This window comes from Atheta coriaria, unplaced genomic scaffold, assembly GCF_025399875.1.
Source record: "Atheta coriaria isolate IRGN ID8LTWV9N9 unplaced genomic scaffold, Caltech_Dcor_3.1 hic_scaffold_3_pilon, whole genome shotgun sequence".
Lineage (NCBI taxonomy): Eukaryota > Metazoa > Arthropoda > Insecta > Coleoptera > Staphylinidae > Dalotia > Dalotia coriaria.
Window position 1 is genome coordinate 5,027,437 of NW_027045445.1, and position 25,395 is coordinate 5,052,831.

Sequence of the window (25,395 nt, forward strand, 5' to 3'; positions counted from 1 at the left end):
GCGCGTATAACGATTGAAAGTGGAAACTGGAACGAAGGGGAGAGATGCGGATGAGGCAGCCGGCAGTAATTCGAATTCATCGACGTCGTTCGGCTGGCGCTGAGAGCGCGCACATCGAAAAACTTTGATGGCGAATCGGTCGAGGGCCGGGAAAATTTAATTATAAACGGATTCAATCGAGCAGCGAGCGCGAGCCCGAAATGAGGCCGCGACGACGCACTTAAAAGAAACGAGAAAAACGAAGACGGCAGGCGAAGAGAAGAAAAAAATCGACGCTCGCAAGGTACGCTTACGATTTCGCGCCGATTTACGCATCCACCAAGCGAGTAAATAAATTATAGTCGATGGGAAAATTGCGGCCGTAACCACGAGACTTTGACAACTCACAACCTCCACCAACACTTGGAGCTTGGGTGGGTGTGAAAGGGGTTTTAATTAAAGAACACCGTGCGGCCGTATTAATTTCGGCAGCATCTGCTTAGCGACGCATTATTTCCGTTCATTTAATTATCTACTTTCCACTTAACACTTGCGACTTTTCCAAGATCCACCGCAATTCGCATAAAAAATCAGCCCGAACAAAATTGCTTTTAAGCATCACGTTGATTTAGTGTTTATGCAAGCGTGTAAACATAAAACCAAGCAAAACGTTCGTCCTGTACCACGCATATGTATGTAAATGTGAAATTCGCGAAATCTTCAATTCGCTCGGCGCTCGCTTGCGATAACTTCTCAAACAACTCGCTAGCGTGTATATTTATCGTCGACCGCGCAAGTATACTCATAGCATATACATGCGCTATTTTATCTCTCCGCCAAAGAACCTCCTGAGCTTTTTGCGCAGTATTTATTAGAACGAACGTCTATGTTAAATAGCCTTTTACTGTCGATAAATATAAAAATTTCGCTTCACTCGCAACCGTAAAAACTCCAACACATCACATCAGCGTATTTCATACCGGAATAAAAACGATATTAGTTTCATAAAAATTCCGACCGGCAGTTGATTAATTCAAATTTTAAAGCTCGTAATTAATTCCGAGCCGAGTGAGTAGGCTGAGTATTTTTTAATCCGCGCTGCGAATGAAATATAATCAATGTTTGAAAGCCGCCGCGCGATAGTTTCGGACCGTCCGCCGAAAAGTTCCGCACACAGAGGCAAAAAAAAAATATGAAACGAGTTTGCAACTTTTTCAACTAATGCCTTTTATGAACGCCATTGCGGACACATATAAATTAATAAACTTTTAATAAACTGCGAACTTTCTCCGGCGTCTACACGCGTATAATAAGTAATTAAATTGTGATTATATGTAGAAATTTAGTTTTAAAATGACGAAATAATTAAATTTCGCGTGTGTGTCATGTGCACACGCCGCGTGAATGCGAAACATAATCTCGAATATAATTACGAACAAGTTGCGCCGGGCGTGCGCTAACTATCAAGATAAGTTATCCGAAGTGCGCGATAAGCCCTGAAGGAACTATCCGAATTGATACTTAACACACAATAATGGCGAATTATAGCGTGTTGGGGGCGGCTGCTTGCAGTTTCGTCACGCTCGCATATTAATACACATTACTGGCAGGCTTTCAAAGCGGCTTTGCCCGGCGCCTTCACCACGTGTATACGCCGGATACGCGTGAACGTAATTCAATTTAATCGAGTCTTTGGTGAGTTCGGGACCATCTCGTGCTGAATATTGAGTTTGGGCATAATTCAAGTTACTCGTAGTTTAATTCCAGGCCAGAAGAAAAAAAAACTAAGTTCAACGTTTTTAAAAAGTTTACGAGTCCTTCACCTATCTTAAAAAGACGCTTAAAGTTCATCCTTTGATCATCACGACGCTGGAAGCCCGGATGAATCGGTTGGCTGGTATTATACTTGCCGCGTCGGGAAATTGTAAAGTTAATAGAGTGAAAAAACAAATTAAGTCGTCGTCGTCGTCAGAGCGTCTCTGAGGCACTCTCCGGAGAGTGATAACACGAGCGTAAGTAGGTCCGTAGTTTATTTGCTTGACAAACAGGCGCAAATATGCTACAATTTTTAATAACTCACAAAAAATCCATTCGGATAAAAATCCCCGCGGGAGGTTACAATTACTAATGCAATAAATGTTAATAGTGTAAGGAAATGTAATAAAACCCTTTTGGAATAGTCTCTAGGGTAGTTCAAGCTGCACGATAAAAAAATCCTCAAGGGAGTGGCGATAACTAGGGCATAACATGACGTGTTTAAATTCTGCGTTTGAAACTTGTTCAATGTACCACTAGCTAAATGATTTAGGAGCAAATAAAGTTGGGATTTTTAGGAGTGACATATAAAGATGAAAATTATAAATACGCTAAATTACTGCATTTAACGACGCTTGAGGATACCTGAAGAGTTTGCCGGGGCATATAGCAAGTATTTCCGCTTCCGGGCGCGGGAATTTTTAGCTTTTTATTTGTGCGCTAGCGCTTGAACGTTAATGCCGTCACTATTATAATAAATTATTGCAAGTGCGTCTATAAAACCGTGCGGGCACTTTCTTTTTATAGTGCAGATGTTTCCTTCCGGGGCATAAAACGTCAATAACTAACTTAGCATCTTAAAAAATACCTTTAATCTTTTTTTCTGTCTTAAAAAGTTAAAAATAAATTTTAATATGACTTAAGTCATTAGTAAAGTTTATATCAACTTAAAACATACCTAAAATGTTTTTTTGGTAAAATATTAAAAGAAGTTAAATATTTTAGCAACTTAAGTTTTAAGTAACATGACTTAAGTGTTAAGTAACATAACTTAAGTCAATTTAAGTAAAAATTAATGTTTTAACATAAATAAATGATTTTGCTCTGAAAAAAAAAACCACAAAAAGTGGAAATTTAAACTCGGACAGCCAAAATTGGAACTTAAGTACTTTAGTCACGGGTTTGAGTCACGGGGCGGAGCATGCAGCACAAAATTCATAGTTTTAAGCTTAATTTTTAATTTATTTGCTTTAAAAAAACAAATTTTCACCTCACTTAAGTCACACTTAACGTTTATGTTACCTTAAAACAAATTTTTAATTATTTTCTCACTAAAACTCTTAAAAATACAATTTTATCATGAGTTAAGTCACTTTAAGCACAATTTATATTCCTGATTTCATTATGCTTATAAACGCCCATTAGGTTTCCGTCTTCAATTAAGTTTAACTTCTTCCCGAACAACACACCACGAGCAATCGTAACAATCGTAACAATAACTGTCTACCCTCTCCAAATGGAAAGGGATGATGGCGCAGCTTACGTTCAGCGTCATAAGTTCTTTAACGCTGCACTACTTTGCTGTAGATTTAGTGTTTGCGCACGACGTTCGAGGATCGGAAGACATGCGAAGCGTTCGAATTGTTCGCGGAAGTCAAAAGATTTATGATGCGCAATTCACGTTCACGTCTTTAACCACCCCCGCAACTTGTACCAGCAAGTTTACAGTTACACCATCCAAGTAGTTGATTAAATCCTGCCATTCTTAAACTCATCCCCACTCTTGTATATTAAATCACGAGACAAAACTTTTATTTTTTGATTTTTGATTTTAAACAGAAATTTTCACGTGGATATTTGTGATGGGGATTAATTTGCATATCAGATAACGTAGATTAAACTCGTTGCTTTATAATGCGCACAATACCGCCGGCGCCAAGTCAAACCGTGCGCTGGTGAGCACGTAGCTGATATTTACTCGCGCAGTTATCACCCCGGAGCCGCACCCATCCACACGCATACTCCACATCCCCTTGAATTGTCCTTTCATAAACATGAATATGAACACGCGCAAAAGGCACAACTGCATTCAGCCCACCATTCTAATTATCCTCGTATATTATCTCTTAATTAATATAATATTAAGCGTATTTTTGTGATTTAATGAGAAAATAAATCCAAGTGTCAATAAAACTTTTCTTTTGTATTGGAAAGCAATTTTCTCCATCTGCTGAGCCACGAGTGTATCATGCGCTTGCGATTTTCATTACCACTTTGGATTTCAGCCCTCTTTCATCTTCTCTTCTTACGCAGTATTATCGCCGAGTGTTTTTCACCCATCCGGCGATATTACGCGCCCGGATTGTGAAGTCATGTTTTATTAGGGAATTATTATACGCCCTCTTAAACACCTCCAGGAGTCGGGGAGGTGGTATCCGTCGATTGAAACCTGTTAATAACTTTTCGGCAACCGGATTCTATCCAGCTATTGCGCAACCTGGAAAAAGCGCACCGAACGACGTGGAATAAGCGAAAAGGGAAGAAAAATATATAAACGAAAATAGACGCCGCTTCCGTGTGCTATTCGAGGCGAGAATAAAATCGGCGTCGCGCTGTGTGTAAGTCGGTGACTTGGAGTGTGGGGAAGGCGTGGTGGAGGCGCCGGGAACTGATTGCTTTTCCTACTTCACCAATCTCGAACATATCTGTTGGATAAATACCGGAGAGCCTTTAACATCCGTCCGACGTGGAAACGCGTCGCTGCTAAAAAGATACAAACATGCGCGGAAAGCTCGAGAAGAGCATCGGCACACACGTTCGTCGTCAAACTCAAATAAAAACCCATTCGCGCAAATATGCGCGAGATTCGGATAGAAAATTTAGATTTTCACTTTGGATTACGTGTTTTTTCGTTCAATACAAGACGATTTTCGATAAATTTTTAGAGAAAAAATTTTTTTTTTGCAAACAATTGAAAATCCTTATTTTATCTGGGTTTCTTTGATTTTTAACGATGGCGGTGAGAGTGCCATCAGGAGTTGGCAACGCTCGCCCGCTAGTAACAATTAACAAAATTAATCGTCCCGGCGCGGCGCAGAAAAGAAAGATATATTGTTGATAAACATTTCTAAACGTCTCTCGGTATTATTTTGACATTGATGAATGATTTCAAAATCCCATTCTCGCCCTCGTCGAGGGAGCTTTTTCCCACCTTGAGCGCAATGTGCGAAAATCTCCACTGTCTGTTACCACAATTTCCCGCCGCCAAAAAAATAATTTTCATAATAAACACGAACGAAACGAAAGTTGTAAAACAAGCGCGTTGTACCAAAGTGCTCAAAGAAGTAGAAAGCGTATACTTCTAAATTAGAAACGTCGAGCGACTTTTGTTTACAATGAAAATGTTTCTTTATCGTTTCGAGTCGATAAGTTTCCTCCAGCACTTGACGCTGCGCGAGATAACACAAAACAGTAGAGAGAAAAAAAACGCCGGCGTACAGAAAAGTAGGCGGAAAAGGTCTTGCCGTCTCAAAATTAGGAACGCCAAAAATAACATTACCCCGGCCGAAATGAGGTAACGAAAATATTTCGTTTAAATTTGCACCGAACGCAAATAATTACGAGCACGACCGAAATTGGAATGTGTTTGACGTCAGAAGTTCAAAACAAACAAATAGAAAACATTTAGAAAAAGTAAAGAAAAATAAATGAGTGTGTACGCAGTTAATTAATTTGAGCACCACCATCTCGCTATATGTGCCTGCGCGTGTTGCCCGGCGCCTCCACATAAATTATATTTGGGTTTCTGGCCTCGCGCGCGCATCGCATACCCGGCTGGCTGCGGACAATGCCAGCTTATAAATGTACACGGCCATGTGGCTACGTGAAGCGGAATCCCACGTAAGTGAATTAGAATTTGCGCCGCGCTTATAATGTAGTTTGAGTTACTATAAATCTATCCTGGCCGACGTGATATCGTCGCACAATGCGAGCGAGTTTGGGGACGGCTTGGCTATTAGATGGATCCGGGATGCGTTTGGCCGATATATTTGCGACCCCGTCGCCGCTTTGTCCGATTCAATTGTGTCGCCCCCTATCGATTATACCCGTTCATTCCGATGCTCATCATAAACGTTGATGGGATGATGATAAACATCATGATTTAAGCTATATATTAATAATGCTATTATTGACGCCACAATCCTTATTAATATAATATTAACGTGAAAATTTGTATTTTGTTTGTTTGTTACGTTTTCCAGCGAAAACCACTCAATCAATTAACATAAAATTTTGCACACATCTTCTCAAAGATATTGCGAAGGACATAGAATGATTTTTTTTCAAAAAAATTTTTTTTGCAAAAAAATTAAAAATAAATAAATAATGATTTTTAGCAGGAAATTTAGCGAAAATAAATGTAATAGTGAATAATATCCAGTATTAAATATTTTTGTTGCAAGAAATAAGTTGAGAAGTAAATAAATTGGTCTGAAAACGGTCCGACACTTCTTCTTGTGTAAACTGCAGACATCTGCGTTGATTTATGCGCGTTTAAATTTAATAGAATCTTCACTTGCATCACTTGCGGCACATAACTCGCGCGGCAGCATATCTCGGACATAAATTATGCATTTGGAATCAGTGTGGCAAAAGTTGTGAATGGTGCGCGCTTGGAGTCAGACAAATCTGCAAATTATACGTTCGCAGCTTTTAAGTAAACTCTGCGCCCCGGCCAGATTAATTGAAAACTATTTTAATTTGTCACTCAACCATTTAGTCATTCCGGAATCCGGCGCTACATTTGTTATTTTGAACTTTATGCGTGTTGCCCGGCGCCTTCACCATCGCCAATGTAGAAATAGACAATGAATAATACGAAATGTCAAAATGTTAAACGCATATTTTCCTTGTAGTATTATTATTAATGCGTAAATATAGGCGTGTTTTGGGTATCAACAAATATTTGTTTGCTTACCTCAAATTTAATATCACCAGACAAGCGGCGCTAATTTGTTTGCAAATTATGTAATCAAATGGAATTATATTCGGGGACTGCGTGTGGCAACTCCTAAGGGGAGAGATGTAAGTTACCCCATTTTGGAATTACGATTGTATAATCAACAAACAGGAAGTTATTAAGTATTAAGAATATCATTTTCATACAGAATGAAGACTTTTGCGAATTAATTTGTGACAAATTCAAAAATTTAAACCGATTGACTGCCTATACTTAAATGTAAAAAATATTTATGACTTTGACGTGAAATTTCGCAATTTTTATGCATGCGTAACGCGGACGATTCCTAAAAGTCATGTCGATATCGCCTGCAATCGGACGTCGCCGAGTTTCGGAGTTTTCCATCCGTGTCTAATTGAATATAAAAGTCTGAGTGGAAAATGGCAATGTAAATATACAAATCAACGAACCGAAATCGAATCGAAATTCTTTCTGCCTCTGCGCCGCGCGCCCGGCATGTTTTTTGATAAAAACTGAATACGTTGGATTTTTGCGCGCCGGGGCGCGGTGTTAACTCCGGATTTAAGCATGCGCGAGATTCTGGACGCGGACGCATCGATGCAGACATTTTTCAAGCATTTCGTTGCTTTTCCACGCTTCAATTGACAGATAAAAATCGACATGCGACAAAACAATCTCTAAAATAACTTTTCGGACTCACACACAATTATAAACACAGATATTTCACGTAGATTATACAATCGTATAATTATTTTAAAATGTGTATGAGTATCTGCATGCGTATTGAATAATCGCATTGTTATTTAGCATTTCACGCTTGTATAACCACAGCAGCAGCGTAATTTCCACAGCGATTGCAACCGAATGTCATTACCTTCATTCAAATGCCTGCACGACCGGTTATTTAATAGAAATTTGCACCGAAACCAATCGCCAACGAGAGATCATTATTTATTATAATTTGATTCATTACCGGCCGCTGTTCTAATTCCTAAATCGTGAGATAATGTTGTTTGAAATAAAATTTGTACGAAAATAGAAACCAATTGGGTATAACTTTGACGCGGCTTAATTAATCGATGTAAAGTCTGTTTACGCCTCCGAAAACAAGAAGTTCACGCAGTGCGCTGCGTATAATCTAATTTGGGAATACGCTCGCAATGAGATTAATTAACAACTTGCAGCATCACAGGGTATTCTTCGCTATCAGTTGCAAGTGAACAATCAACAGCTAATTAAACCAAACGCGCAACATCACAAGTAATACATAAATAAATTTAATTAAAAATTAAAAATTTTTTAAATAAAAAATTTTGTCAGTTGTGTGATTTAGAATTCCTACGCTTTACCGTCGCATTTAATAATCGGCAAAGCGTTGGGATTCTGAATCGGACGACGCGACACATCGACTAATCACTCAATCAGGAATCCAGCGCGCGTGAAAAGCGCACACACACCGTGGAAAAATATCGACGCTGGCGTGGTTCAATTACCATATTCATACATCAGTGCGGCGCGCGAGAGACCGATAGGCATCTTGGCGTGTGCGGGGGTGGATGCGCACGTACACACAACTTTATCGGAGCGTTTCAGGGTTGATAGGACTTTGTCCCCCTTGGTCGGACTTTGGCGGGCGTTTGGAAAACGTCACACGTCACGGCGCGCCGCTGAAGTGCCACGACAGCATGGTCCTTAATTAGTTTATCTAGAGTGTAATTAACTTTGCGTTCGCTTTCACCATGCGCGCGCAAGCGCAAGAGTGAGTTTTGCCAAAAACAACATTATAACATAATAATTAAAGCTGTGCGGTGGTTAATATTTACTTTTTGGGAGTGGAAATAAATTCACATAATAGCATTTGTCTTGGGTGGAAATTTTGGTGGGTATTTGGGAGTGCATTTCTGCGTTAGAAACTTGTGAGTGCACAGAATTGTTGGGAAAGTAAATATGCAAGTTTCGAAACATTACTTACAGCTAAAATATTATTCTACAGGAGAATACTAGGTTTTAAGTTGTTGCTATGTTGGTAATTGTTGTTTTTTCTATTTTTTGCTTGAAAAACTTTTTTTTTTTGCATTTTTTGGTTTAATTTGCTCAAGAATAAAAAAAAATTGATTTCAAAACATAATCCCTACTAATATTATAAATGCGAAAGTCCTGATGTTTGTTACACTTTCACGCAAAAACTACTTAACCGATCATCATGAAAATTTGTACACATATTCTTAGTGGTCCCCGAATGGTTATAGGTTACTTTTTATTTAATAAAAAAAATATTTTTTAAATAAAGTAAAGAAATTGTTTAGCCAATAATACCTCTGCATCTGGCTATTTGACTACTTTAACGCCATCTAGCATTCCAGCAATGAAGCTCAAACCTAAGTACTATAGTACCATCACACTGTATTATCACACTGTATTACCGACAGCTACGTCAACATCAAATCCAATTGACTACACTATGGAGACTGTACACTATACTTTCATAGACTATACTTTCAGCCATTTTAAACTTTCCGCCATTCTACTTCATTGTTACATCTTCTGTGACTACAGACGCGTACGGAAGCAACTTCATTATTTTAGATATTTGCGAGCGAAGCCGCGGGTTAAAGCTAGTTTACAAATAAAACATTATTTTACATTAAAATACAAAATTTTAACTTGTTTTTATGTTGCTAAATAAAGTTTTTATTAACTCTTGTCTTGGAAACACAGTTTTCTGTACAACACTACTAGAAAACCGTGTTTTCCACATCGTATTTTGAAAAAACTTAATTTTTCAATGTTTTACATCAAATTCTTCACGAAAAAAATAACCTAAAATCATTTTTTACTCTAGGCAAGTAATAAACTATTTTTTGGATAAATACCATTTTTACTTATTTTTTCCGATGGTAGTTAGTAATTAAGAAATTCCATGTACGTTGCGCAATTTGATCCGTAGTGGCTTATTGAAATTTCCCAGAAATGCAGTTTGCAACCAACCTTTACCTTTGATGTTGACGTTCAATATCACAAAGGCTAATCCAGTTAATTGGAAAATAATAACCTGTAAGAGCGACTACAGGTCATTCGGGCACTTCACTCCATCCTCTCCACCTTTATGAACAATTAGTTACCTCCCTTCTGCATCAAAAAAATCTCAGCTTTTATTCTTTCTATTAAACTCAACGACACGCGCGCCCTTCGATTCTATTACGACTGAAATGTCGAAAAGGTCGCGCCGCCATAATTGTATGAACACATTCGAATGCAAACATTCGATTCTAACCTCGATCCTAACTGCCACGCACACACGCATTACTTTTCTAGGATTCCAACGTGTGTGAGAGTCAGAGTGTAAAAAGTGTTAGATTAGATGAGAGAAGAGGGCACACGCCGGTTAAAAGCGGCCCAATTTCGCCGAGCCAAGGATAATGGAGATCCTGCGCCCCCGATGTCTTTATCTGGCGCCGAGCATCGCTGATGGTTCGTCGCAGGACGTGACGAGATTACGATTATTTTACTTGTCTCCGCAAGACTCGATCATTCCCCGGCAAACCGGAAAACGTTTCCGCACGAAACGAAACAAAACCTAGCCGATTTTAGGCTACGTCAATAAAGCGTCAAGCGTATGTGCTTGGAATTTAGAATTTTTTTTACAAAACTTTATAAATCTCAAAACTAAAAATAATTCTACTTCAATCTACTAATGAATTCTTTATGTTTCAGAAGCGGATTACACGCTGGATGACTCATTCTGGATCGACGAGAGTCCAGCTGGTGAGTACAAGCATTAAAACACATTAAACTCTTGAAAATTGCATTATATTTACTAAAACCCAGCGGGCGAAAGCTTTCAACTACTAAAAATCGTAAAAAACGTTTACACCGGCTTTAGTTTGTGGCAACAACTTCCGAAAGTACTACTTAACTCGCCAGCTTAGTATAAATTTAGTTGTAAACCAAACAAAAACGCGTAAAAGTCGCCGGCGTGTTTTAGGAAAATTAATTAACAATTTAGGTGACCGCTTGTTTTGATTGCCATATTATAATTCTATTTCGCATGGCGGCGGCGGTGGCGGCAGGAACCGGTAACAAGTTTCGGGCGTAATTGGAAAGGATGGGCGTGAAATCAACGCAACCCTTAACCATCGGGCAGTTTGTTGTGTTTTCATAAATCCAAGCTCTGTTTCCATTATGCGCCGCGACGCCGGCGAGCTTTGGGACGTATTGTGCGTAATTAAATCAAGATTCGCATATTTAGTTTCGCTTTTACGGCCGAGCTCCTGACTCGCTCCCCAACCAGTTCTGTTGTGTTTCATTTCCACCGAGTGTATGAAACCTATGTTAACCCGGCGCCTTCACAATTTTATTTTGAAGTGAAATTTTTTCTTTTGTGATTTTGACCTTTTGATGAATTCTTAACTTGACTTTCTATCATCCATCTATGCAAACATACGTCTGCAGTGGACGAGCATGCGGAATAATTAGCAAAAGTTGCCGCCGCGCGCGCTGAAAGTTGTGAGAAACTCGAGCGCGCACGAATTGAAGAGTTTTAATTGATCCGAATCCGCGCGCCAACTCCTCAAACACGTGCGGCGTGTGTGCGCGCGATGTGATATGCGAGATTCGACAAACATAAACGCAATTAAACTATTCAAACTAGCGCGACCGGCATAGAATTTGCGTTCCGGGCGCTAACAAGCAATAAATGGATGAGGCGAAGCGCTGCGGATAGTTTTCTACATATATTTAATTAACTAGTCTAGATAATTAGACTCATATCTAGCGATGTGTGCACATACAACTTTCATTAACTTTACACCAAAGTATATAAATTTATCAAAACTTTCTCTTCAAAATTTTCACAAAAAAAATTTTAGTTTAATTTAATAAGATGAATGAATGGAAAACGTTGTCGTGTGCCAAGCGACTGAAATTGAATTTCGTACCTCTAAGGTTTTGAGGGTTGGAAGGTTGCCCAGCCCAATTGTGGCTGGTTGAACAATGCGTTTGAAGCGCGTGGCGCAACCTCATAGACCATCTAAACTAATTAACGTGGAAATAAAATAAAATAATGCTTTCGCAAGCACAGCTTTTACCTTTCCCTTTACCTTTCCACATCTAAAATCCTTTATACACTCCTGTGAATCAGTACACCCTCCAGCTAAAACCACCCCTTTGTCGCTTTTCAATTGTTTATGTTAATTACACGTATTTAACTAAATTCAACACGTGCGTAATAAAGATAAAACTCATTTATTCTTTGATAAAGTTTAATCGAATTGAAAGTTTAATAGTTTGCTCAAATATGCAACGCTGGTTGTTTTGTGCTGGTGGATTAGCGCGCAAATCCATTAACCAATATAATTAATTCTCATTATTTGGCATTAATTCGTCGAAGCTGTGGCGTGGCGCGGATTTAATCTGTTCGTAGATGGCGCCGGCGTCTTTGCCACCCTTGTATATGTGCTGGTACATAATTCATAACGTACGTGCTGGCGGGCAAGAGACCCTCGAATGGCGATATTACAACATCATGATCGCATGTTGTGCGGGCGCACAACACACATTCGACACACAATCCGCAATCGCTGGGGTTGGGGGTGGATTTTAGCACAAACCATCCCTTTTTGGGCGCCCGGGGGGAATTCGCGAATCGGTAAATCCATACGTACCTTTTGTCGACGGGCATAATTTATTTAGTATCGTAGCCTTCTGCGCCTAAAATGCACACAGCACAACACAAGCCATAGAGCATATTTCCAAGCATCCTTGCGCTAAGATATTATATTGGATATTAGAGTTAGTTATTACGCGCTCCATGCAGAAACTTTGAGTTTGTTTATATTTATTTGCAGGTGGCAACAGCTTGACGCACAATTTGGCTCAAAATTTAATTAATACTGCTATGCACCTGGTGCAGTATATGCACTTATTTATTATCGAGAGCTTCTGGAAATTTATTAGAATTTTGTAAGAAGTGATAAAATTATTTGGTTACTTGTAGGTAATTTAAGAGATGTTTCGTGAGTTTCGTGTATAGACATATGTCGGACGTTTATATTGGCAGAACGGATCAGAGTCTGCGCGGTATTGGCTTATGGCTAGGCAAGCAGATAGATCTTTCCATTAAACACATAAATTGAAAGCTATCAAAATCCGGCCGCGTCGCGCCGTGCGCAATACAACTCAATTCCGATGCTATCAAGAAAGATATATCCGCCCGAGTGATTACTGTGCCAGGGTGCAAAAAAAACGTGTGTTATTTGCTCGTTCAATCGAGCTTTTTACCGGAAAAAACATTTTAAATTGGTAAATGAAATATTATGTCACCACGTGGATAAAATACAGTATTTTAGAAGCATATAATAGTATATTTTATGGGTAAATTGAAGAAAATAACAAAGAAACATCAAAATTTTTGGATTTTGTGTTCTAAATTTTTGATTTAAATTTTTTTACAATAAAATGAAAAAAAAAAATTAAAATTTAAAAATTGCGACTTAAAAATTCTAATTTTTGATTTTTAATTTAAAAATATGATAAATTTTTGTCATTTTTTTAAGATAAATTATTTTCAGAATTTAATTTTTAATTTTTTGACCTACAATGACACTTTTCCCAAAAACAATCATCCTGCTAATCTTAAACTTGAATAAATTGTCCTTGGACTTTCCATGTCCGCCATTTGACATAGAATAGTCCTGTTTTCCTGCTTGCCAGACTCATTGTACGAGTAATTTATACTTAACAATGAAGAACTCCACTCCGCAGTGAATAAAGCGCCGCCATTCTAGTAAATTAGTGCTGAATGCAAGTCGGTCGCACATTTGCACATAACATTCTCCTTCGGATAAAATAAAATTACATCACATTAAAAGTAACAACTACAAAAAGCATCTAATCAACTGGTAGCATTATCCAAAATATTTCCAGTCTGCGTGTTTTTTTTCTTCCTTTTTTGTGATTTTAGTTTGGTTTACGATGATTCCACTACATGATCTCACACTTTTCCGGCCTGAATAGACCCGTGACATAACAAAGCCCACTAAACCCGAAACCCTTTTCCTAAGGAACCAATAACGCAATAACACTCGGCACTAAGGGTCCGTCGCTCATAACAAGAGAGCTGACTACGCGGCGACAGCTTTCCGCCCCCGCACACCCGAAAGATTTACATAAAAATCTTATTTATATACAATAGCGCGCAAACCCTTGCAAATTTCGCGCTGTATTTTTTCCGCCGTTCTTAAAATCCAATCAATACGATCCAATTTCCCAAAAGATTTGACGTCACCGCGCGTCATCTTGTCAGAGGAGATTATAACTTTTTACTTTGCGCGTCGCGTCTAATAAATTATTTATCACGTCGGGAAAGCAATTTTTTACGGCTGGACAGATGTATAAATATTTTGCGGCAAACGCGTGCGCGGTTGAATTTTTTATTCGGTGGTTAATGGCGCCGTTAGGCGAAAACGCTTGGACAAACGCGTAAAATATTATTTTATGTCTCAAAGACTCAAAAGACATGATATTTACATGTGTTATGATCTTTTCTGACAACGTAGGTATGTTTTTAGCATAAAGTAGAATAATAAATCCTAACAGTTATTATTTTACGATTAAAAATATATTTTCTATTGAAATACTAAACTTTAATCACCAAAAAATATTTTTTATATTTTTAGACATTGATGTATTAGAAATACACAAAAAATATAAAATATATAAAATGGCTTTCAATCATGTGCAGAACTCTTTTATTTTTGTCTTTTTGTGTCAGCGACGTGTACATTGTACAATTACGCCAAGGCACAACTTGCGTAACAAGCGCGCGCCTTGTGTACAGCCGTAATTTCGTTTATTTTCTACTTTCCCTAATAAATTATATCCTTTCGCCGGCCGTGGCGCACAATGCACCGAGTACACGCGAATGTACCAAGGGTGTTAAATTAAAAAAAACTCGCGCGCGCGACAAAACGGAATGAGCGACGGCGGCGCTGTTCCGGAAAACGGCCGGCGACAAACGACAAAAACGACGCAGGCAGGCCAAAGGGCGCGTATAAAAAAAAGGAGAACACACCGTTAGAAAAACCCACCCTCGGGACAGCCAGCAACACCTATAACTCATGCATGCACCGTCGGCAATTAAAATCTCGTTTGACGCACGCAAGAATATTACGTGGAGGCGCCGGGCAATACGCAAAATATACGCGCTATGTGTATATCTAGTTTAGTTTAGTTTTAAAACGTTTAAAACGCACTCAAAAAAATATTAAATCCACTCGGTGCGGAAACAAAAGGCTAAAAGATTTCGCCCGTGCTCAAACACAACCCCTGCGTAACAATGGCAATGACGAAGTTTTATCCTGCGCACATAAAGGCTCTCAAATTGTAAACAAAGAATTTGAATCCGAATGCCAGCCACATCTCTACATCCACGTGCGGTGGGTGTTGGGTGCGAGTGAGATGACAGGCGTAACAAGCTGAAGGTACAAGCGCGCGGGGGCGGTCGGGTTTTTGGGGTTTTAATCAAACAGGCTCGCGCACATAATAAGAGGCCGGCGAAGTGCGTACGCGGCATCCTTTTCCTTTAAAATTGCGCCACTCGGCTTTATTTTAATATCGTGACAGAGGGTAATATCCGGGGGCCTCTTCACAAGTCCGTCATTACGTTTGATATTTGCGCTGGCCAACAAATTGGCGCAGGACGACATAAATTCCACCATCGCCATTTTGTTTCGCAGCATGCGTAGGTATGTGTTTAATTTAAAATTTAAATCTCAGCACAAACGCACAATTTTTTCATTAATTTAACATTTTGAGTGAATAAAGTCTAGTATTTTATTATATTAAGTAAAAAATATATGAAAATATTCACGGAAATGAAATTCTGCAGGAGAAAATTCAGGTTTAAACTCGTAAAGCATAACTGCGAAGACGTTTCTATTTCGAGAGTTCTTTGTTTCGAAGCTTTCGACGTAAACAAAAGTATAAATCTATTTTAAAATTGTGAATACGCCATTCCGGACGTGCTCCACTTTGTGCGAAAGCTCATGTCGAAGATTTGCGAAAATATCGCCATATTTTCACAAAGATTCCACAGTTCTAAATCAAATAAATTCCAACAAAGTTTATTTGTTTCTACAAATGTGGGTAAAAAGCTGACCAAGTCTATATGTTGAAAGTATATATGTACTCTTATAAGCTCACCTAATCGAATCGAAACATTTTATGCGCGCCATCGCATTATACGATCACGATCGCCAATAATAAAGTTTATAACACCGGAGGATGGCCAACCGAGGGTTGTAAACGCGTACGACCCTGTTGCCGCGCAGATATAGGCTATTATCAAGGCATTTAGCGATGCCGCACACGCGCCACCGCAAATATGCAATGCCTGCAATCTATTAATTACTAAATAATTAACGCGTTGGCAATTACCGCTCTGTGTTGATCATTTTAACGCAGCGCATGTATGTTTGTATATTCCCCACTGCGTGATTCATTTTAGTGCGGTAATTATCTTCAAATATAGTTTTAAAGCATATAAAACACGACTACATGTTTCATGTGTATGATAAGTTGCCTATAGTCAAAGAAAACTCAAAGCTATTCATTTATTTACACAAAATATGTGTTTTTGGGTTGCATAACACGTGATTGTTGTGTGGTTGTCTCCCATGAGTAGAAAAATGTCCGAAAGCTCAAATCACAGCTGAAAACAAGCGAAAAACTTTGCGAAACGCGTTGATGCATCCATAATTAAAAAGTACAAACCCTGCGTCTTCAAATTATGTTCAAATATAGTTTTAAAGCATATAAAACACGACTACATGTTTCATGTGTATGATAAGTTGCCTATACTCAAAGAAAACTCCAAGCTATTTATTTATTTACACAAAATATGTGTTTTTGGGTTGTATAACACGTGATTGTTGTGTGGTTGTCTCCCATGAGAGTGAAAATGTCCAAAAGCTCAATAAAAGATCAAATCACAGCTGAAAACTTTCCAAAACGCGTTGATGCATCCATAATTAAAAAGTTCAATCCCTGCGTCTTCAAATTATCTTCAAATATAGTTTTAAAGCATATAAAACACGACTACATGTTTCATGTGTATGATAAGTTGCCTATAGTCAAAGAAAACTCAAAGCTATTTAATTATTTACACAAATATGTGTTTTTTGGGTTGCATAACACGTGATTGTTGTGTGCTTGTCTCCCATGAGTAGAAAAATGTCCGAAAGCTCAAATCACAGCTGAAAACAAGCGAAAAACTTTACGAAACGCGTTGATGCATTCATAATTAAAAAGTTCAAACCCTGCGTCTTCATTTTTTCGCACCGGCACGCTGAATTTTCTATGCGCGCGCTTTTTCTCCGCCCGGATGTACATTGTGCATGTATCCAACCACGGAAACCGCGGCAGGAGCATGTTTTATAGCGCTCCCATTCGGAGCGTGTACATATTTTACTCTCGTCCTTAAATCTCTTCTTTTATGCATCTCCTGCAGTGATATTTTTCTTATTCTATGACAAGGTAAAGTATCTCGGGACGATTTCTCGCGGAGAGCAAGCAGTTTGCTTGTATTATGTATGCGCAAAAGTGCACGAGTAATCTGAATGGAAAGCAGCGGAAATTTTTCGGAGCGCCGCCGTAAATCCGTCAAGGCTTGAAACGTTCACGCATCCGGGCTAAATGTCTCCTTCGTAATAAAGGTGCCGTTGGAAGTGTCGCTACTGCGTGGATAGGACGATTCCAATGTGTTTGGATGGTGAAGGCGCCGGGCGTCGCAGTCGCAGATTGTAGCGCTTTTACCTCCTCGGGCGATTGGACTAATCGGGGGATGTTTTATGTCCGCGGTTTCATTAGCAGCGCCGCGGCGCGACAACTGTCACCCCCTCGGGCGCTGTTTACACGCCGCTCGCCGCAAATGAGGCGAATCCGTGCACCCCACGGCGCCACTGCCGTTTTTTCCTGCTTCTTTTTTTGTTAATCTGCTCAGCGCAGCACAATAAAATCAGGCAAACGACTTCTTACAACAAAACAGAAAAGTATTAATCGATCTTATCTTACCACCACGTATTACAACCCTAAAACGCAAAAAATAAAATTTTTAAAATTTTTTATTGAAATTATGCAAATCAACCCAGCGTTTGGGGAATTATTTGATTAGCTTAATTGAAATTTACGCATAAAGGCACCCTAATTATTTTTTATGTACAAAAAGCACCGACGGATATCTTTAATCCGCATTATGGCATAATTTACTAAAGCTACTTAAGTTATACTTTCGAAATAAAAAATCTCAACGTGTCTGTGGATTAGCCATCGCACGTTGAAAAAACGCGTCCGTAAACACCTAAAACACAAAGTTTTAATGCGTGCGAGGATCATTTAGCCATCTCCTCCATAAACAACCCCTGAATATCGTATAATAACACAATATCGCAACGTTCGATGATAATCCGGTCTTCGCACATTACTCTCCGAACCATAAAATAAACGTTTATTATTCTAAGCAGCAGGTTTAGCCAGGGCCCAGCTAAAGGGGTTTACAAGCGTGATTATTTTCACCCATCCGCCATTATTTATAGTATAAACATTTTAGCACCGCATAACATAAAGTAATATTTATGAGTGTAGAAATTTTGAGAATATATTTAGTAGATGGGAATATTTATAATGTGTGAAGTATTGATTTGCTTGATTGCAACATTTATATGGTTAGAAGGGGTGATTTGAGCGGTGGTGCATGTCGCACGGTAGTAACGCGACGACGGGGGGCGGCTGCACGGCTTTCAACAGGTCCTATGTGTGCCGTCGCGCTGTGGTCACCGGAACAAGCTAATATCCGCCAGCCGTGACATTTTCTCGCTCGTAATTGCGTTCCACGAGCGCCGTTTTGGTATCGCACCGCAAAGCTGTCGCCAGCGCCCCCTCGCATCATCAGCCAAAGTGCAATTCATCAGTGGGGATGATTTAATTTTTTCAGTGATCAAAAACTTGACTATTTAGCAAATTATTTTGGAAATTTCACTGGGAGAGCAAATTTTGAGTGTACAAGGACGAAAAATACACAAAAATATTTGTGGAAATATTATACAGTTACTAAAATAATTTTTAAAGCAAAAAATTGATTTTTTCTTAAATTTTAAAGAAAAATGACTAAAAAATGTTTTTTTATTTAATTTTCAGGAGAGGTGGAAAGACTTCTCAGAGAATACACGCAAAACCAAGAAATGGTGCGCAACATCGGATCGCACTACTACCAAATCATTTATCCAGTGCAGTTGCGCCAGCACAAGAAGATGGGCATCTCCACCAGGGAGATAGGGTCGTCTAAGGTACGAAAAGCGAGGAGTACGGTATGTCATTGCACATTTCACCATTCATTCTATAAATACCAGAGCAAAAATAAACCGTACCATTTTTATAACCAAATACCAAATACCGCAAACATTTCCCTCAAAATATTTCATCTCAAATTACAATCGAAGAAATTTTTTGGTCCCTCACGGCGTTGTATAAGTAATTAATTATATGAAACTAATCCGGAGCGTAGAGAAAGGTGTCTAGCGTTGATCCTCACGTCTCACGATGATCACTTGCGAATCCTTTAAGAACGCACGAACCCGACCGGCTCGGACAGTAATTTATACAAAAGATGGTGGTAATCCTGACGTATTAGTGTCGCGTGTCTTGATTTATAAATTAATCTTTTATTTTTTACTTTTTTAAACAAAAATTTTATTTTTTTGATTTTTTGAGAGAAAATTAAAAATATAACCTTTGAAGAAGTTCAATATTTTTTTCCTCAAACGCAACTTCATCTCACAAGTCGTGTGTGCGCGTGTTTCAATTTTCTTTCAATTCCTCGCTTTGTTATCGCCGCGTCGAAAGCGAAATATCACGGCCAGCTGTTGTTTCAGACGTGAAAAGTGTCAATCATTCGAGCTTCGACGCCGCAGCGCGAATAACGCGCGCTTTTATGTTGCGTTTCTCATTTTCTCGACCTCGCCGTGCGCCCAAACACTTACATACACACAGTGTTACATTTCACAAAAAGCTGTGTTACGGTCAGCAGGCAGGCGCTTTGTGCAAATTATGTCGCGCGTTGCCCGGCGCCTTCGCACTCCACCTTAATTATAACTCAACCATCGGCAAATTAACGCGCTGGGGCTTGTGTTCAACGGAATCAAAGTTTGCGTCGATATTAAATTTACCTTTGGCTATACACAACAAGCATATATACAGGGTGTTTCAAAATTAACAAAAAAATAAAATTTAATTATTTTTTTCAAAATTTTCAGTAAATCATAATAAAACTCATTATTCTCTTGTGAAATAATGTGAAATAATGTATTAGACAAAAATATTAACATAGTTGCATCTATTATGTATAAATAGTATTGTTTCTTGCTTGCTTTGATGCTGGCGCTTTATTGATCGCTGAAGTGAACACAAGAGTTTGTAGAATTGGCTGATAGTAGGTCGGATGGTATTATCGAAGAGTCCATTGTTGTATTATGCGGCTTAGGACGTAAGCCCACATTGTGAGCGCTGGGCAAATTTGGATCCGCGCGCGCGGTTTATATTAAAAATTCCGAATATGCGTTGTGGGACATGATGAAGGACAATGTCTGCGAGGATCAAAATTGATCATATTGAATATCAAAACCCAAACCTTTCATCTCATTCAGTGTAGTATCAGACTATATAGATGATTATTATCTATTCATGGCTTGATTTCTTTGTGTTGGAAAGCTCACGTTTTCAATCCTCTACTATCCACAAACTATTGACAAGTACTTAACCACACAATGTGCAATGTTTAAATTAATTATTAGTCATAGGTAAATAATTGCGTTGATTATTTGCAAAATATTGGCGCTGTTTTTATCATTTGATGTTATCTTCGATCCAAATTTTTAAATTTAAAATGAATTCGTTGAAGAAATCCACTTGGCGACTGGAAAAAAATGTTTTTAATGCAAGTCCCCGAAGTGGAATTCGCGCGACGAAATTGCTTTTCTGACTGCACGACGTTTTTTCTCTCATTTCCAGAGAGGTCAGGGCGATGGCAGTTATTCAGGACCTGTGCGCGGTTCCGGACGACAAAGGGTAAGTTATGTCCATCAACTTTTATCATTCGATTAATATTTTCCTCCTCGGGAAAAAAAACCGTATTTATTTCTATGTACCAATGATTTGTATCAATTTGTAGTCTAGACTCATGTTTTTTACCGGGGCAATATTCGGTGAATCGTTCGGCGCTAAGTCGAATTGTATTGTCGAAGATTGTAATTCCTCTCGAGGCGTTACATATTTTACGGCATAATAAAATCGTCTTCGGAAAAAAATTCCGCTGAATTCATCGGACATAAAGCGCTCCGAGGGCAGGACATTAAAACGCCGGCGATGTTGCGCGACGCATTCGAATTGAGAGCAGCGTGCGGAGAGGACACGTCAGGATGCGAAGCCCGCGGTAACAACGCCGAAGAAATTGGTTTTTCGTAAAGGTCCAACCGATAATGCAATTTGTCATCCATATTGGGACCGGCGTTCCGGGCACCCGCCAGGGATCAGCTCTTAACGAACGACTTTATACTAAATATACAAAGTGTTACACAAAAAATCAATAATTAAAGCAAAATATTCAATAGAATCAAAAAAATTTCTATAATTTCCCGAAATTTTGTTAAAAATTAATTTTTATGTTTTAAGGATACATTTTAACATGCAGTAGATAAAATTGGTGACATAGAGGTGTCCTGCGCACGACGGACGTAATTTAGTTACAAATTGCCGGGGAATGGTCATTTGCATATGCTAATTGTCGTTGCATGAGAAATCGCCGGCACATGCGTGACTTGTTTCGGCGGTGTCCGTCGATGTCCAACACGCAAAGGACGAACACGCAGCACGCAGATGGGATTATTGACGTAAATCAACGCGTGTCATCCATGATTTCCAATCCGCTTTTAAAATCTAATAACGCCCATCACCCACAACCGCAATCTACAATTACAATTACTATTTAACATCTATTTACCAAAACGTATTCCAACTTAAATATCAAAGTGCTATTCAATACGAAATTGAACGCTTTGGGGGTTGCATACAAACGTTCGAATCTTTAAATATTTAAACGCCGTTTGCGACACTATTCGTTTGGTGGGTAAATTCGCTTAGCGCATGCAAAAGAAGTCAATTTTGACAACAATACACGACCGGAAAAGAAATAGGAAAACGACTTGTGAGCAAGTATTTGCAGGCAATTTGCATGCCAAATACAGCACACCGCTCTGTGTGTCCGCGCCGAATGAATTTCGCATTACTTTGTCAATATAACAAGAGAGCTCACGCCGCGCGTGTTTAAAATTCGATTAAACTAGAACAATGCGCAATCGAACGCGCATTCACTCGAATTAAAAACAAAACCGGATTACACGTGATGCACGCAAATAACGTGTACACTCATCAGTGCAAATACACCAGTGTCGAGTATCTGGCAAATGTAAATTTACTCCGGGAATTTCTTACGTTTCGTGTTTAATGCGAGTGGAGGCGCCGGGCAAACACGAGATACAACATGCAATGCCGTTTGCGTGTTATTAATGCAACCGCGAACACACTTCAACTGCATTCGTCGGATAAATTTTACGTTGTTGAAGGAAAAATGTCGAGTTGTACGACGAGTATTGCTTTGTTTGTGCAAGCGCGCTGCGCTGCTTGGAATATAATTATAGAAATTGGTGTTTGGACGTTTCGGAACTGTTTATTGCCGTGTGCGCATAAATGCAGCAAACTGCAAGCGTTCCGCAACAAGTATTAACAATTACAACTTTGCTTCAACTTCCACCCCACTTATCGTAACGCTTCTATTGTGGATTGTGTGGGCGCATTGTTGGAATTGTTCCGAATTGCAACGACATAATTTATCGTCTTGTTTTGCTATTAAACGGAATGAAATTTTTACAATGACTGCGGATGAAAATCACGGAAATTATGTTTTTAAAATTAAAATTATAAAATTACGAAAACCGCCAATAACAATTGAATTGGGCAACTTAAGAGTATCGTTATTTCTTAAATTTTTCAAATTTAGGTTGATTTTTTTTTGAGGTTTTTTGATAGTGAATATCTCCTAAACTGAAAGAGATACAATCTAACAAATTACAGATTATGAAAGATTGGAAAATTCTCTATTAGATTAGAATATAAAATAAATAAATATCGTAGGGTAAAAGGGCGAAAAATGTCCCTAAACGTGCTAAAAAATGAAATTTTTCAAATTTTGGCGTTTTTCAATTGCGAATATTTCGTAAACTAAAAGAGCTGGAAGCCAACAAATAGCAGATTATGAAAGATTGGAAAAGTTTCTATTAGGCCAGAATATTAAATAATTAAATATCCTAAGGTAAAAGGGCGTAAAATGTGATTAAAAGTGCTAAAAATTGAAATTTTTAAAATTTTGACATTTTTTTTCAATTGCGAATATCTCATAAACTAAAACAGATAGAAAGAAACAAATCTCAGCGTCTTAATCTACAGACAATTCTCTATCGAATAAGCAAGTTAAATTGGAGTTTTAACAATTTTAGTGAAAACTAACATAAAATAACGTAGAAAAAAGTGTCTGCTTAGAAAACTGAGTCGCTAAATTCGATAAACGCAATATGAATAATTTCGCCTCGTGCACATCCACTTGTGAGGTAAAGTCAAGAATTGAGCAACGCTCAACGATGCATGCAAGTCGGAGGTTTAATGCGCGCACAGCAGGAGCGCTTGATACAAGTGTGCAGGCGGCTCGAAAGCGCATTGTGCACGACGGCGTCTTCTCTTACGTTTCTGCGTTTCTGCATTCGCGTTTTGCGGAGCGTTAACATCGCGCCCGGGCTCGGGGCAACCTCTCTCACGGATTGTAAATTGATAATAGCTACTCCGCCGACGCTTGTTATGCCGGCGCAGCGCAACTGCCACATTCCTTTTGTCGTCTGCGAATTATTTAAGAAGAAGAGCTCCGCGAACGCCACGAATTTCAATTTTAAATGCGCCGATTTAATCATGAATGTTGAGCACCAAACGCAAACGCAAACGCAACTCTTGTCAAAACGTACGAATACGAATAAAATAAAACCTTGTAGTCTATTAAATGTTAAGTTGAAATTAAGATCCATTTGCATAATTCGCAATGACATTTATGAGATGTAATAAATATCTAACATATTGAGCATTAAACTTATTCAAAGTCATTGTTTTGAGTCGCTGGGCGTGTATAATGCTTATTATTCGATTTTAATGTCAAAGTCATTAATCTATTTTACGTATTACTCGATTAAATTAAATTGTGAACGGTTTATGTCAACTTTACGACGCGTCGCAAGTTGCAAACATTTAGTTCCTCGTAGTTTAAGATGATTTTAAATATAATCACGACGCTGGCGCAAGCGTAAACTCGTAATCTATTCATTCCGAGAGACAAAGAAAATGCGGAATGTAAAATGTAAACGTTGGTTGTAAAGAAAGCGCGCCAAGCAACGGAATTGGCGTGTGTTGTTTTAAGACTGAGTTCTTTTTTTTTTTTTGTCTGTAAAAAGCGAGTTTTGTCAAAGAAAACATTTAGAATGAAAAATTTTTAATTAGCACTTGTTAACTCTTGGCGTACATTTTTCACCCTTTTGATTGGCACGCTTTTTTCTGCGTGTTATGCGTGGGAAGATTTTATTCAAATTTTAATTTCATTTGCGCGTACGTGATGTTATACTTCATTAAGAAAATAATTAATCCGGCGCGTGGGCCTTAAAAACAAGTAATTGCAATCGCCAAGCGACACGAGAGGAGGACTGGAGAATGATTTGCAATTTGGAATTCTTGGCTGGCAAGGGGTGGTTTTGTTCACGACGTTTTCGGTCGGTCGCTTCGGTCGTCATCCGCGTAAGTGGTTTCGCCCGAGAATATTCCGCACTTAATTCCGCGTAATCTTTTTCTTGAATAAACACCAACCTTGTTAGTCGATAATTGCGAAAGTGGTGGAACGACACCAGCAACGACCGCGTTTTCTGCACATTTCCACCCTTCAATATAAAAAAGTTCAGAAAAAAATTATATTCAAATAATTTTTAAGCTCTACGATGAAAAAAAATCTAATTAAAAATATAAATATAAATCGAATTCGGAATTACATCACGTACGAGTTTGGCGCAGACTACTTTTAAATGAACTGGTTTGGTGGAGAGTAGGAAAGCTGAAACCTGAGCAGACTGTTGAAGCGATACACAAAGATGCTCTGTGTCTCGTTGTCCTTTGTCCTGCGTCGATACTGCGGGAGGCAGAGACGCAATGTTCACTAAAGCGTGACTCCAGCGCAGCAATGTCCATTGATTTCGATAGAAATGCATTTGCGAATGAAGCGAGTGCTATTTACTCGAGTCGCGCTTTATTACAGACTATTCTCGAGTCTATCTGAAAGCTAAAAATCCCGAGAAGACATTGATCTGCTTAAAACAAAATAAAAGCAAAAATAATCCGCTTTGCAGGACCGCAAAATGACATGGAAAATGAAAATATAATAGCAAATATCTACGTCGAGCTAAAAGCTACGCATGTCATGTTAAATTTGCTCGCAACTTTTATTTTATGAGCAATTTGAGCAGAAACAGTTTGTTTGTTGTTTTTTTGTA

At 38.7% G+C, this 25,395-nt stretch overlaps 1 protein-coding gene across 1 annotated transcript in view; it reads left to right on the forward strand.

The window, feature by feature from the left end:
• The window catches only part of mmd (disintegrin and metalloproteinase domain-containing protein mind-meld), a 117,493-nt gene that overhangs the window by 61,028 nt on the left and 31,070 nt on the right, over positions 1-25,395 (forward strand). The window contains 3 exon segments of the mRNA XM_065318035.1: positions 10,430-10,480; positions 18,908-19,077; positions 20,777-20,833. Coding sequence (XP_065174107.1) covers positions 10,430-10,480; positions 18,908-19,077; positions 20,777-20,833 — 278 coding nt within the window.